Source organism: Fukomys damarensis, unplaced genomic scaffold, assembly GCF_012274545.1.
Source record: "Fukomys damarensis isolate Sample0158 unplaced genomic scaffold, DMR_v1.0_HiC HiC_scaffold_14, whole genome shotgun sequence".
Classification (NCBI taxonomy): domain Eukaryota; kingdom Metazoa; phylum Chordata; class Mammalia; order Rodentia; family Bathyergidae; genus Fukomys; species Fukomys damarensis.
Window position 1 is genome coordinate 30,870,830 of NW_022900926.1, and position 14,547 is coordinate 30,885,376.

The 14,547-nt window shown below is 35.0% G+C and overlaps 1 protein-coding gene across 5 annotated transcripts; it reads right to left on the reverse strand.

The window, feature by feature from the left end:
- Nucleotides 1–4,602: 4,602 nt before the first annotated feature.
- Nucleotides 4,603–13,277, reverse strand: Vip (vasoactive intestinal peptide). Of its 5 annotated transcripts, none has more exons than XM_019208127.2 (6): nt 13,103–13,277; nt 11,833–11,949; nt 9,670–9,792; nt 8,577–8,681; nt 8,100–8,228; nt 4,603–5,428 (listed from the first exon to the last, which is right to left on the reverse strand). In XM_019208127.2, the coding sequence occupies exons 2-6, from the start codon at nt 11,937–11,939 to the stop codon at nt 5,422–5,424; spliced, it is 471 nt and encodes a 156-aa protein (XP_019063672.1). In that variant the 5' UTR covers nt 11,940–11,949; nt 13,103–13,277; the 3' UTR covers nt 4,603–5,421. The 5 variants fall into 5 exon arrangements, with proteins under 5 accessions (XP_019063672.1, XP_010627159.1, XP_019063671.1 ...); XM_010628857.3 differs by having other exon boundaries at nt 8,100–8,231; XM_019208126.2 differs by having other exon boundaries at nt 9,670–9,795.
- Nucleotides 13,278–14,547: the final 1,270 nt, after the last annotated feature.

The window sequence follows — 14,547 nt, forward strand, 5'->3', positions numbered from 1 at the left end:
AAAACTAAACCCAAACTTCCTAAAGATTCACAAGTTCCACAGACTTCTGCCAAAATCACATAGATATTCGTAGCTCCGTATGATGATGTACTCTCTTGAAGGTCCGTAGTCTATTTCTTTGAGTGTATGTTTTGAAAATTCTGCCTAATCAATCTCTTTATGCCTCTTAAAAATCACTATTCCTTCTTACAATGCTTTAAAACGTGGCTATCATAGTAGCTCCTGCATGGGGCCAACTTCTTCTTTATAATTTTGCCTTTATTTTTCAACTATAGTCTAAGGTTACCGCCTCTCTCAGTAGTTGCGCTGTAAGACCTGACATCTTGATCTGAGAATTTGCTCAGTTCTATTATTAGTCTTATCTTCCCTACTTACACACATGTAAGATGTATTTTAGGAGTAAATATATTCTCTCTCTCCTTCCTTCTCTGTCTGTCTCTCTTCTGTCTCTGTGTTTCTCTGTATCTCTTATCTCTGTTTCTCTCTCTGTGCTTGTCTCTAGGCCTCTCTCTGTCTCTTTCTGTGTCTATCTCTCTCTCTGTCTCTCTGCCTCCCCTACCCCTTGTAGTTCAGATTTCTGTTTCAATGATCTCTACCCCAGTTATCAGGGTATAGCTAAAATTTCCTTGTAAGTATCAAGATAAAGGAAAAAATGTGAAGTAAAAATTAAGAATAATGACTTTGTTTCTTTTGCAGTAAATTATAAGCTTACAGGAAATGGCAATTTTTAGTTCAGATTCTTTGAGGCAGAAAAGTAAATACAAATTAGGAAATATGTTTCAAGTGTTATGCATGTGTGTTTACGGCCTAATGTAATGGAGAGACAAATCTAAAAGACAAAAAGAAATCAGGAAAGGTCTGTCTGCATCTTTTGCTACTAGAACAAATGAGGTTAGCTGGCAGGTGAGGTACAGAGAAGTGAAGAGCCTGTGTGAACACATGACTGTAGAGAACAGAAAAGCAAAGGAGAAAGTAGCCAAATTATGAAACCAGGGCGAGTTTCCAAGGAAGAGAAAAGCAAAGAGCACAATTGTGTGGGGTAAAAATGAGAGGAGTTAAAGTATGAAAGGAGATGTGTCTTGCAAGAGGCTAGCAATTACAGAAGGCAAAAGAGAAGGACCAAGGAGATGTTCTCTGTAATAATGAGGAAAGAGAAAGTTGTTAGAGAATTGTGAAAAGACAGAGGCCTTTAGTGTGTCCTTCCCTTCTCTCCCCTTTCAAAAGGTGGAAGTTGCTACCAGTTGAGATAGGCTACTCTTTGACACTGGAACACTAACTACAATAGGCAAACAAATAATTGTCGTATACTTTGCTAGAATGTAGGTCTACCAATTTGCAGCGCTACCGTTCATAGGATTTCATAGATATGATTATAGAATTCTTAGTACCATCCTGTAGGGTTTCTATTCTGAAGCCTAGAAACACTGCATGTCTTAGTATTGACAGAGTAGTATGTAGTGGTATTCACAGTAATGTACATTGCATTGCATTTACCTGAAAAATTTAACAGAAAAGATTTTCCTTAACGGAATGGATAAATTCTGTAATTCTTACAGAGAGGTTAAAAAGCTGAGTATTGGGAAGAATCCACCCCACCGAATTGTAAATACAAACATAGTTAAGATGTCCAGAAACATTACCAAAGTAAAGAAAATTTAAGGCCGGGGATTTAGCTCAGTGGTTCCGCCGCCTGCCTTGCGAGCATAAGGACCCAAGTTCGATCCCCGGTACCAAAAAAAAAAAAAAAAAAAAAAAAAAAAAGCCAGAAAATTTAGTGTCCTTCAGTAAACAATGTAGTCCCAAGCTGAGAAACTGAACAAACTGATAGATATTCAGAGATGGTCAATCTTGTGTACAATGTGCATTGACTCGTGAATAAAATAGGCATGCAGCTAGACTTCATGAAAAGTACTCTAACGAAGTTAAAAATGACTTTTCTGATATTTGATATTTCTTTACATTTTCTATTTTTTCTGAAACTTTTCTTAGTTACAAGATTTCTATTAAAATTAACTCATTTTCATCTCAGATTTACTTCTAATTTTGAAGGCAATTTGATTTTAAGTAAATTTATTTATTTATTTGTTACTTACTTATTTGATTTACTTTGGAGGATGTTGGAGACTGAATGAATCCAGGGTCTTTCACGTGCTACTTATATATTCTGCCACTGAGTTCCATGTGCAGTATTGTTAAATTTTATTTCAGTTCAGGCAGTTTTTAAAGTTCAAGAGCTTTTCTTCTGTACCCTGTACTAGATGTTGTGCTTTGTACATGTGCTATTTTCTTTAATTATGCCTTAGTCATTATTGTTTATTTCCTAGTATCTTTCATCTGTATTCATTTAGAAAACTCCGGGCTTTCTTCCCTACATCTTTCCTCAAATGACTGGAGATCTTTGGTTGTTCACCTCTATTTCAATATCTATCATAATGTTTCCATCGTTAAATCAAGCTCTGTTGGATAAAGTATTGAGCAAAAAAGGGGAGCAAAGCAAAAGAAGCTTCCAGAAAGCTTGAGGTGGGGTGGGGGGGCCTGCGGATAAAGTATTTGAAGGCAGAGCAGGGAGGGAGCAGGTATAACTGGGAAGAAATGGAAGCTTAGCCTCAGATTTCAATTCTCTCTAGCTTTTTGCAAGGAAGGTTTCTTTTGTTTTTCATTTCGATGGAGAATAACCCCCTATTTTTATTCTGTTGGGCAGCTAGGTGTTCAACATTCTCTGGCAAGGATAAGAGGTTAATAGCGGTGTGTGTAATCCTTTAGTTGAGCCACTATAATCAGATCTTTCCACAGTTTTTCTTTTTAATAGTATTTCCAAAATCTTGATAAATTTTGGTCTTTGATATTTGGGAAAAAATATATCAGTATTAGGAGAATTTTTCAAACATTGTCAAAATTTAAGTCATTTTGTATTTTTCATAGTATGTTTTAGGGTTTTTTTGTTTTGTTTTGTTTTTTGAGTCAGGGTCTCACTATGTAGTTGAGACTGACCCGGAACTCACTATGTAGCCCAGGCTGGTCTCGAACTCACAGTGATCCTCCTGCCTCAGCCTCCCGAGTGCTGGGATTACAGGCATGTGCCACCATGACAGGCTTGTATGTTTTAAATAGTAAGGGATAATCATTATAACAAAAGTGAAGAATTTCCTTTGATAAGATCATACTAAAAGTGACCAACGTGTTCTGTAACAATAGCACCACAGTGCTTTTGCTTAGGTGCTTATCAATCATATGCCTAAATAGTGTGATGTGACATCTTTTAAGAATGAAGAATGATTTCCTTTGATATTGACATTTGTTAATAAAACCATCACTAGATGGGAGCTCCACAGAGTTGTGCTTTGGGCTCTCCCTCTTGACTTGAAATCAGTGATATTACTCTGTTGGGAGATGGAAATTTTAAGAGGTATAGGTAATGAGGGTTCTTCCTTCCTGCGTCCTGTGAGACAACAAGGTCCAGTTCTGGCTCACCTCGTTAACTACGTCTCTTATTTAGTCTGTCTAGCGCATGCCACAGCGGCCACAGGAGTTTCCTTATTGGACTATTTCCTAATTTGCACTAGCTGTCCCTCTGCCCAGAACAGACTCTGAGACAGCATAGTCACTTAAGAAATATTTTTTGAAGGAATGTGGTTGAATTGAAAAGATGTACATTCGTATACACTTCAAACTCTGCAGCTTCACTCTCACACTCTGCCCCTATCTCAGCTGTACAAGCTCTGCACATCAGCGTACACACAATATCTACAAATAGTTTTATTGCAGTGCCTTCCCTAGCGTGGTCACTCGGTAAATAGCTAATAATTTGTGGGATCAGATGAGGACAAGAGCACAATGCATTCCATTCAGGTTAACTTGTACAAACTGCTTTGCGAACCCTGGATTTCCAAAACAGCCCCTCCTTGTGTGGCCAGTTCTAAATGTAGCTAATGAAAGTGAGCACAGCTGGTCCTGGTTGAGAATACTTCTTCGCGAACTTTTTGTCATTCTTTAAGTCGTTTTGGTGAGAACTGAGGAACTGCAAAAACCAAATCCCAACACATATCTATTCTGTTATTTTATATTAATAGAATTTCAGTTTTAAATTTGGTGCATGGGGAGAATGGGGAAGACTACATATCTTATCCTGTCTTGCATACGGCTATGGCCATCAGATTGGCTCCAGTCAAGGGAATGTAAGTGTAAACCAACCAGCGTATACCCTTTGCTGCCTTTTTATAATGTCCCCTTTTTCCATCCAGCCGCCTGGAATGCAGATGGAATGGCTGGAACCCTACTTGTGAATTTGCACCATGAGGATAAATATCCTTTCCTAGCAGAAAATGAATTCACTCAAAAGGGTTTAAATTTCCCACAACTTTGGGCATCAGAAGCATCACAACAACATGGACATTTCATGTCTGTCTTTATTTGAGAAATAAACTTCTCTCTTATTTAAGTCACTGTTATTTTAGGACTCACACGTATTCAAAAGCAATCCTACTTCAAACATCACAGAAACCATTTAGTGCCTGAAACTTTAAAACCAAAGCAAATTACTGTTGAATAACATAAAAAAATCACAACAATGAAAACTGTTTGCAATAATAATCAAAGGTCTTTATTTTCTATATTTAGTTCTTACAATCATTTTGGAAAAATAGTTGTGTCTCCAAATCTACTTTCACTGAAGGAAGCTGATATGACCAAATATTACTCAGAAGGATTATGGAAAAATATTTATTCCTGAAAAACAAGCGCTCTATTCCATTTACATTTTGCACATACTTCACACAAGCACGAAAGGAAAGGTCTACAGTCATAAGTGCAGGTCAATCCTTTCAACTAAGACATTAAGTCAGAAGAAAGCCTTTGGAGAATAGAAATCTAAATTTGAGAGATTTTTAAAATTCTACTAGAAATAAAGTAGTCTATACAGGTGAAAACAGAATATCCTGAAAATGTGTTTTGAAGAATGTCTTTTTTAAATAATAGCTGTTGATGTTTTTATAGGTATTCTGAGATTTAGTTAACACAGCACTCTATCTGCATTCAAATTCTATCTAACTTTCAAACGTAGACAAACCACTTATCTGTTCTACTCTTCTGAATAGTGAACACTCTAAATAAACCCATCAATGTGCCTGTATTGTTACTCTCCCAAAAACCTTCATAAAAATGGAATTAACTTACCATCTACTTATCACTAAATGTATTTGCGTTAGAAAGAATATACAGCATCTGAAATGACAGACCTTTCATAAGCTAAAGACAAATTTTAGAACTTTCTAATAATATTTACAATGTAAACATCACAGTTGTTACATCAGGATAAAATAAATCACAATGTTCACAACACAATATATTTTATTTGGTTTTGCTATTGAAGTTATTTTCTTGAATTAGTTATGTAGAACTCAAAATGTATTTTCTCATCTGTCTTCAAGAACTGAAAAAGAAAGAATTAGTGCTTCAACCAAAAATATCTTTAATTGGAAATAAAGTTTTGTAAATAGGAAAGGGAGGAGGGATAAAGGGAGGCCAGGGGTAAGGGGAAAAAATGAAAACCAAGACCTGTCATGTAAAGGTACAAGATCCCAATGATAAATGTAACTGTACTGTCTACCTAAAATGTACCAATAAACTCAATGAGGAAAAATGTTTTTATTTACAGGATTATAATATCATTCATTCATTCACTCATTTAATAAACATGCGTTTCTTCTTTTGCTTGTCAACAGCCTGTGGCAAGGAATTATATTCTGGCAAAATCAAGACAGAATCTTCCAGAATACTGATTGTCACAAAGAAACTGAAATGTGAAGGGTGCTATAATTAATCATTAATAATTATATATTATACTCTCCACAAATGGGTAATCCACAGGATTTCCTGTTTGGAGAATCTATCCAAAGCCACTCTTCCATAAAGAACACAAGATGGGATTATATATGATCTTACAATCTACACAAGATAGAGGGCTTAGTCTGTCTTTACGCTTTAGTGTCTGTCATATTTTTTATCTGATTGAGAAGTCTTCACCTTAGAGTTTTTCAAGAAGCTAGATGTGATTAGCTTTCATCTTTGAGCAAATGACTTGTTTCCCTGAAACGTCCACACAGGATAAGGCATTGCTGTGGGTAGCTCCTGACTATGTACTTCCTTAAAAAGGGTATTCTCATTAGGGAACAAAAGTAGCCAGTCAGGCAAGTGTTTTTCAGACTTTTTTCATTCTGGATAACCTTACATGATCACACCAGGAGCAGATGTGAGTCTGTAAATGACAGTTGGCCTGATGGGGACTAGTTTAGTTTCCTTGACCTTGTCAGGAATTAGAATCCTGCCCAACTTTAGCTTTTTGAAACAAAATTTTATTGAACCACAAATGTTTATATTCATGTTCCATATTATCCGTGACTGTGTCTATACTACACAGCAGGGTTAAATAGTTGTACCAGAAACGAGACAGGCCACAAAGCCAAAACACATTTTCTTCAAAGCCCTTTAGAGATAAATTTGCTGACATTTGGTATAGTAATGACATGAAATTTCTTTAAGCACTTGCCAACCATCATAAAGGTTTGAATGAGTCAATGTAAACATCTCATTTAGGGAAGAAATATGTTTTGCTGCCACATTGAGTATAGTGCCTATGTTCACTTTACAGGTCAAAATTTGAATTTTGCTCCATGAGCTTTGCTATGTTTCAAAGAATACAGCTGAACTCAGAGTGCCCTGGTGTTTCCATAATAATGAACCACACTATAATTTGGTGATATTTTCTTATACCTAAATTAAATCAAGAGCTAGTGGACAATTGTGAGACTAAATCTTAAATTGATAAAAGCAGCATGGTTTAATTCTCAGCAACAAAGCCAATTTTTTTCTTATGAGTGTGAGTCAGACTCTCTCTGTCTCTTTATCTCTCTCTCTCTTTCTCTTGCCATAAAGGTAGGAAGAATAAACTAGGCATGCCACTCAGATGTTCAACTGTGTGCTCATTGTCAGCAGTCCCTTTTATGTGACCAGAACATCGCATAAATCACTTTCAGCTGTTTACTGGGCTGGGGTCCACTTAAGGAAGAGATGACCTTAAGTGAGGTCTCACGATAAGGGAAATTATTCAGCCATGAGATATTTTGTGTCCAGTGACTCTTCCCTACACATATAATTAGATAATGGTTATAAGACTACACTGAGAACGCACAAATATACTCACCACTTGTCAACAGTTTCACTTTAAAGAGCTTTCTAAAATCATTTTTCTAGATCTTTAGGAAAGTTAGAAGATCAGAAGGAGAAAACTGTTCATGTTAAAGCTCTTGATTCCAAAGAAAGGATTACGACATAAAGAGTGTGCTGTTCTCTTTGCTCTGCAAAATGCATGGAGACTAAATAATCATCATTGAGCTCAGTTACTATGTATGAATTGTTCCTCCATCTTAGGTGTGGCTAAAATTCTTTATTACTTATAATTAGTGAGAAAGGATAGTAAGGTCTTCTGATCTCTGTCAAACTGAGCTAAGCTTAATACTCACCATGTACACAAAAATAAGTGGAATAAAACAAAGTGCTTCACCTGCTTTGTGTCAGGCCCGATATTTACACACCATGGAGAGACATGGGTCTTACAGAACTCTAGTACACAAAATGCCTCAGGGTTAATATTGTTATAGTGAGACGGTTCAACCCCCACACAAAAGAGGTTCCATGCCTTATTAAATTGCTAATTCTATTTTACAGGTTTTAAAAATCAACACTTTTGATGAAACTTGTTCCCAGATTCAGAGCAGCCATCATTTTCAACTGGGGAGATCTTTTAAAATAAAAACTCAATTTTAAAAATGGTGGTGTGGTCTGCACCCGCAGAGGCTCCAATTCCTGGCAATTGGTTCTAGGTAAGGCCCAGACATTAGTATTTAAAAAATGCTCCAGGGTGGGTTCAAGTCAGCCAAAGGGGGGAATGACTTGCTTCTCAGGGCATAGGTAGTGAGATCAATACAGGTAAGTCTCCATAAGATAGCCCCAATTTTGAAGGTCATTTACAATTTCTCATTTTAAAAAGGTTTGTTTTTTATCTTTTTTTTGTTTTGTTTTGTTTTGGTTTTTTGTTTGTTTACCTCCTTTTCCCATTCAAAATGGAGTTCAAGTACTTCTTCACCGCCATCTGTTTCCGAAGGCGGGTGTAGTTGTCGGTGAAGACTGCATCTGAGTGACGTTTGGTGAGGGCAGGGCGGTCTGCAACGTTACTGCTAAGAAGTGCGAGGAAAAGGAAATCAAAAAGTTTAACAAGAAGTGGTAAAGGCGCCAATGTTCCAAATCATTTCATACTGAGTCTTATCAAATTCGAGTGTACAATTGTAAATGACTGGTACTTAGGATAAATATGAAGTCAATGAATACATTACTAAAAAGGCAAATGTCCTTAACCCATGGACCTTGTAAGTTTTATTCAAGAATATACATTTTTTATATAGCTAAATCAAATGGTATCAATGAGTTGTCAATTTTGAACAAGGTTGATAACTTTGGAACAGTGAAATATAACTTACAACTGAGTAATGACATGTTTGATAAAAATTATAAATTCTCTTTACCTAACTCGTTTTCCAATAACAGACTCAAGGTATTTTTTGGCAGATAGGTGACCCAACAGCTTACTAAAGTCATTGGTGAAAATTCCATCAGCATGTCTCGAATTTCTAAAACAAGTAAGAAAATATAGCTACTCTTTTGTACATGGTTTTCTGGAATATCATTTAACTCATTAAAAAAGAAAAACAGGGATGTGTCAGTTTATAATGAGAGCTACTCAATAAAGCTTAAGTCCAAAAGGAAGCTTTTTTACATCCTAACAAAAGATATTTTCCAGTCGTTATTATCAAGACTTTTTTTCTATCTCTAGCCCAAGGCTTTGAAAAAGTTAGAAAATTAGCAGTTTTACAAGTATATTTTGTTTGACATTATTATTCCCTTAATATTTCATCATTATTATGCTGGGAAATGTTTAAACAGATTTCATTGTAAGAAATATTGGTGCACAATTATCATAAATTTCAATTAGTTTCTACATGTTATTTTGCTTTTTTCCTGCTATCCTAAATAAAGATACACACAATGGGAAAAAAAATCCATTGATTTTGGCAAATTTACAAACATACTACATTTGGCTATTTCTTTCACCAGAATACTAGAAACAAAAATCTCTTCAGATAGAGGATTTTAGGACCACCAACTTTTCCATGCAAGTGAGAAACTTTTTATTCTTTGTCTTCAGCATGGATTTATTTGGTCTATAGTAAAAAGTTACTCCAGATGGGCAGTTCTATACATGAACAGCTCTGTGGAGTCCTTTTTGTTTTAAACATAGAGATGAAGCTCTTTCCACAGCAGCTCCACCACTGTGCATCTGAAATGCAACTGTTTTACCAAAATTGACCCCATCCATAATATTGATATTGTGTGCAAGAGAATTTATGTGAATGGCATCCATCCTCCCTAGTTTCTATAACTTGTGTGCATGAAAATCATGTGCACTTGCTAAAACTACTTTAAATCATGTAGAATGAGACCGTGGCACATGGAAAGCTGTAGTGTTACAATACAGTAGCAGCTTCATCATGAGATAAAACTAGGACATTTCTAGAATAATTTTAATAAATAAAATGAAACAATATAAATTAAACTCACCTGGATAGTTCATAATAGGGTGTGTCACTTTCAGCTAATGCATCTTGCAAGATGTCAGAGTCTAAATTTAATGAAACTGGATCAGGTTCATTTGCTTCTTCAAATGGTACTCTGTCATCCATCCTACTGGGGAAAAATGTGTTGGAAGAATAATACATTCCTTACTCAGAATGTAGGGCTCATGGGTGGCAACCATTTGAAATAAGATGCTCAAAATCTTTAAAAGATATCACCATTCATAATATAAGCATAGGACAACTTGAATTAATGGCCTATATGATTTATGAGAGTACAAATAGTAAATTTATTATTATCCCATGAGATAGCAGTTATACAACTTCTATAAGTTAGCTATAGCAAACAGAAGCAGCACATAATTCCATCCTATCAGAACATTAAGGAATATAAAATTCCTTGGCATACTTAACTACATCAAGAATATCTTCACTTTACAATATCATGTACCATAGGTAGAAAGATTTGTACAAAGTAGAAACAAGTCATATTCAACATCAAAATATAAAATCTGAAAGCAATTTATGTATGATATTTATTGTAAATTTTCTCAAATGTCTCAAGATTTGAGTGTTTTCTGCTTTTGTCTAAGTCCCTAAGCATTGCTACAAAGACTTTCCTTGGAATGATATATTTCTCTGCATTGATCAAATCAGAAGAATCTCTCTCTCTTCATTTATGAATTTTCCTTCATGGTCAATGAATATTTGAGGGCTATGGCTTCTGACTTTATATATTAACACAATTTTACTAAGGGATGCCTTGACTGTGTTTGGGATTTGAATGTATTTGTGGATGCATGAACATTTTTAACTGTGTGTGTGTGTGTGTGTGTGTGTGTTCACAATTATGGCAAACCTTCAAGAAAGTGTGAGATCCTGAGCACTTCTGTTGGTGATGTAGCTGGTAATCAGTAGTAAGTAGTCCTCTGTGTGTCTGAAGGGTAGCAATCAGTACAAATTTGAGAATTCTTGTGAGTGTTTAACTGTTGTGATATAATATTCAGGTAACCATTCTTTTTTAGTTGTCAGAGTGACATGATTTGGCTTTGAAGAAATTTCACAGAGAATACTAACAGCTGAGAGATTATTCATTGCCTTAAGTATTAGTACACCTGAGCAAAGAATCAAGAATGGGCAAATAAACAAAAAGGAATCATTTTGCCTTCAGATATAATAGCACCTATACACTGGAAAGAGAAATCAAGCTAATACAGTTTTTTTTTACAGTTCACTAATTAAAATAAATTTAATTTATGTCAAGTAAAGTTTTAAATATGGCTTGTGGTATGCTTTATAAACATGAAATGTGGACTATTACATTTCAGACAGTGAAACTAAGGGTTTTTGGTTTGACCCAAGTACATTATGGGAGGCTATATTTCAATAGACGAGCTATTCCACAATTTTTAATATTGGTGGAGTGATTCTGCCTAGATATTTGTTCAATTTAATTTCATACATGTTTTGCTAATTAACTACTAATTTTACAATTACACACTGATTGATCTTTGAAATTAAATGAAATGAGGTTGGCTACTAAACAACCATTTTCCACCAGAACTTATACTGAAATAAGATGAAAATTTATAAAGGTTTATACTTACCTAACTCTGGTTTTGAATGAAAGCCAAATCCCCCTTCTTCACTGACAAGGTCTACAAGTACAACTAAGCACTGATGTTGTCTCTCATGCCCTAAGAGTGAATTCTCAGACAGACTACCCTAGTCAGCTGAGGCTGGAAAATAACTTGCTCAACACATCAATCAAAATATTTAAAGGAAAGTAATTAAAAAAAAAAAAACTTCAGGTGGGATGGGTAGGGGAAGAGTAAAAAGGGAAAAGAAAAAAAGAATGAAAGATGAAATATGAGAGAATGAAAAGATGAAAATAAAGTGTAGATGCGGAGGGGAGGAGGGGGTGAAGGGAGGGCAGAGGTAAGGGGAAAAAATGAGAATCAAGACTTGTCATGTAGAGGTACAGGATCCCAACAATGAATGTAACTGTACTGTATCTCTAAAATGTACCAATAAACTCAATTAAAGCTGAAAAAAAAAACTTCAATGTCCAAAATAACATGGGAAATTTCTTCTTAAAGAAGAAATGTTCAGTTGTCTGACTGAGAGTGAACTTATCTTAGAAACTTACCTCAGAGTAGAAGGTGGTTCGAAAAGAGGCCAGGCCAGTGTCTGGGAGAAGAGCACACTAAAAAGTGTCAGGACCACAAGGAGCTGGGGCTTGCTTCTGGCTTCCATCTCTCAGCCTCTACAGACAGACAATCACATCAGCTTTTCCAGTCACACCAGTGAGCAAAGGAACTCTGAGAGTGTAGCAGTGTTTCTGAAGGTTCATGAAGAGTAGGAAAAGTGTAACTTCCATCTTCAAGAAAGAGTTAAGCTGCAATATGATTATTTTTTAAATGAAGCAGGCTCCCCTTGGTGAGAAGTGTTTGACGAAAAGTTAGTATACTCTTTTTGTGTGATGTCTGTTTCTCACCAGGTACTTCCTTGGCCCAAGTATGTTAAATATCATGCTATTGTGCTGCAAATAATCCCTAGAAAAACATTTTTATAATAGAATCTACTTTTAGTATCTAGTTTTAGTATCTATTGTGATAAAGGAAACAACTTTAAGAAATTCTTTCTTCTACTTTAAACTTTTTGTATCCAACTGCTATAAAATTGAGGTGTCACATGTTTAATAATTATGCTCTGATAAATTATATACACACATGCATATTCTGTGTGTATATATACAAATATAGTGTCTACATGCCTATATACTTGTCATCATAAAATATTTTGCACATATATTTCTTTTCTATCTCTTTATTGTGGTGATTTAGGGGAACTAATTTCCTCAACCCCGAGTTTAAACAGATTAATTTAAAAAAGAAAATTCTTGTTTATTGCACCTGATCCACTTACACATTTCCTTTCAGTAGTTTCTAAATGAAAAGTCAATTCAAGATCTGTTTCTCTTGCTGCTAAGTCACAGAACTTAAATTTAAAATTAAGAGGAAAATAAATTCTTTCTAAGTTCACTTGTCAACATGGGAAATAAAAATACCACTTTAAAAATAACTTGAAAACTTCAGAAATAACTGAACTTTTCAGACAAAAATTTGTGCACAAACAAACAAGCCTATTCAAATGCATTAGTTTATTTTTAAAATAAGTATTCAGTAAAGAAGCAAACAGGAAAAAGCATCTTCCAAATAAATGGATTCAGAAAATCTATCTGTAGGAGAGAAATTGAGATATTTCTACTCTTACTAGGTGATTTGAGAAAGTTGTCTTTTTACTGTTGCAAAGAAGAAACATTGCAAGATTCTTTTCAAGAGAGAGAAAGATTCAATATAGCTTAGAAAAAAGTTCCAAGAACAAGAAGAAAGAAGAAAGGTCAAGTTTTCACTTGCCTCAAAGGTAGTGCACTTCCCCTCGGGAGCCTGGCCTTCCAGAGGGCTTTGGAGCTGTCTTCGGTGCTGAAGTACTGGAGGCCAGGGAGGCTTCACCGCTTCTCTGCCCTTAGCACTGGCTGAGGCTCAGCTGTTAGCGCCAGCTGTAGCTCTGCACTCTACCCTGAACAGCATTTCAAAGCCCATCATTTTATAGGGCTCGCACTTAGGGCTGAGCAATCACAAAGCCCTCTGAAAGACGTCACAGTCACACTCCCATGGGATGAACAGGGCTTGAAGTTCTTATTAAATCGTCATTATGTCTGATGCATATAAATTTATAGTAACTTCAAGATGTAAGACAGAAGAGGAAATTTACTTTTTTAAAGCAAAAAAGATGAAGCTTAATGTAAAATGCCTTAATTTTTTATTAGTTGCACTGAATTAAGAGAATGAATACAGCGTTCTAGCCAGAACCAACAGAGTCCCAAAACAGAATAAGGACTTTATGCAGAAACAAGTGCAAAAAGTAAAAAATACTTATGTTAATTGTGTTTATGAATGTATAATTGTCCTTTATTACAAAAAGGTCATCTGCAAATGACTTTTTATTTTTATGGTATTCATGTAGATCCTGATTTAGTCTTCCTTGATATCTATTCTAATTTTAAAAGTAGCCAGTAATAATTTTTTTTTTTGCTGTCATTACACTTTATGTTTTGGGATAAAAATTTCAACAAATCTCTTAAGATAGTACAATGGACACACTATTATAGAAAGCAGTATTACTATTGCACATTTTGTATAAAATGTTATAATTCTCAATGTATTTTCACATACACTGTACAAATGATCAAAAATAAATTATGATACTGTATATCTCAGGATATTGAATTTTTCTTCCATTGTAAAACTTCTTGAATTATGTAGAATTATATTTGTTTCCTTCCCTAACTATCAACACACATATTCACACCAGTTTTTGGACATTTCTGACTCAATCATCTTACAAATTATTTCAGAGAATTAGTTTGAAAGCATTTATAGAGTATTTTCATAGCTACTTTCTTTTGTGGGCTTCCAAATCAAAGTAGTACAGCACACATTCAGTTAAAGGTGAAGATCAAAATAGAGCACAAAACACTTCATGGACAACAAAATAATATACTTTCATTTTATTTAAAAAATTTAATGTGTATATTCTCTTGCATTCCTTAAGGGAATGTGACTCTAAAGCCTCTTTTCTTTCTTCTTTGAGATTTTCATATCTATTTGATGCATTCAAAGACAGACAGATCCAGTAAAAGAATATCTTGCTATGCTTAATCTTATTTTCTAATCCAGTTATAAGAAAAATTAAATGAATTAAATTTCAAAATGTCTGGAAATTTGTTTCCCAGTTGACAGCTCTGACTTAAGCCAGAGTTCCTGTGACTTAATTCCAGGAAATCTTTTTTTAACTGATT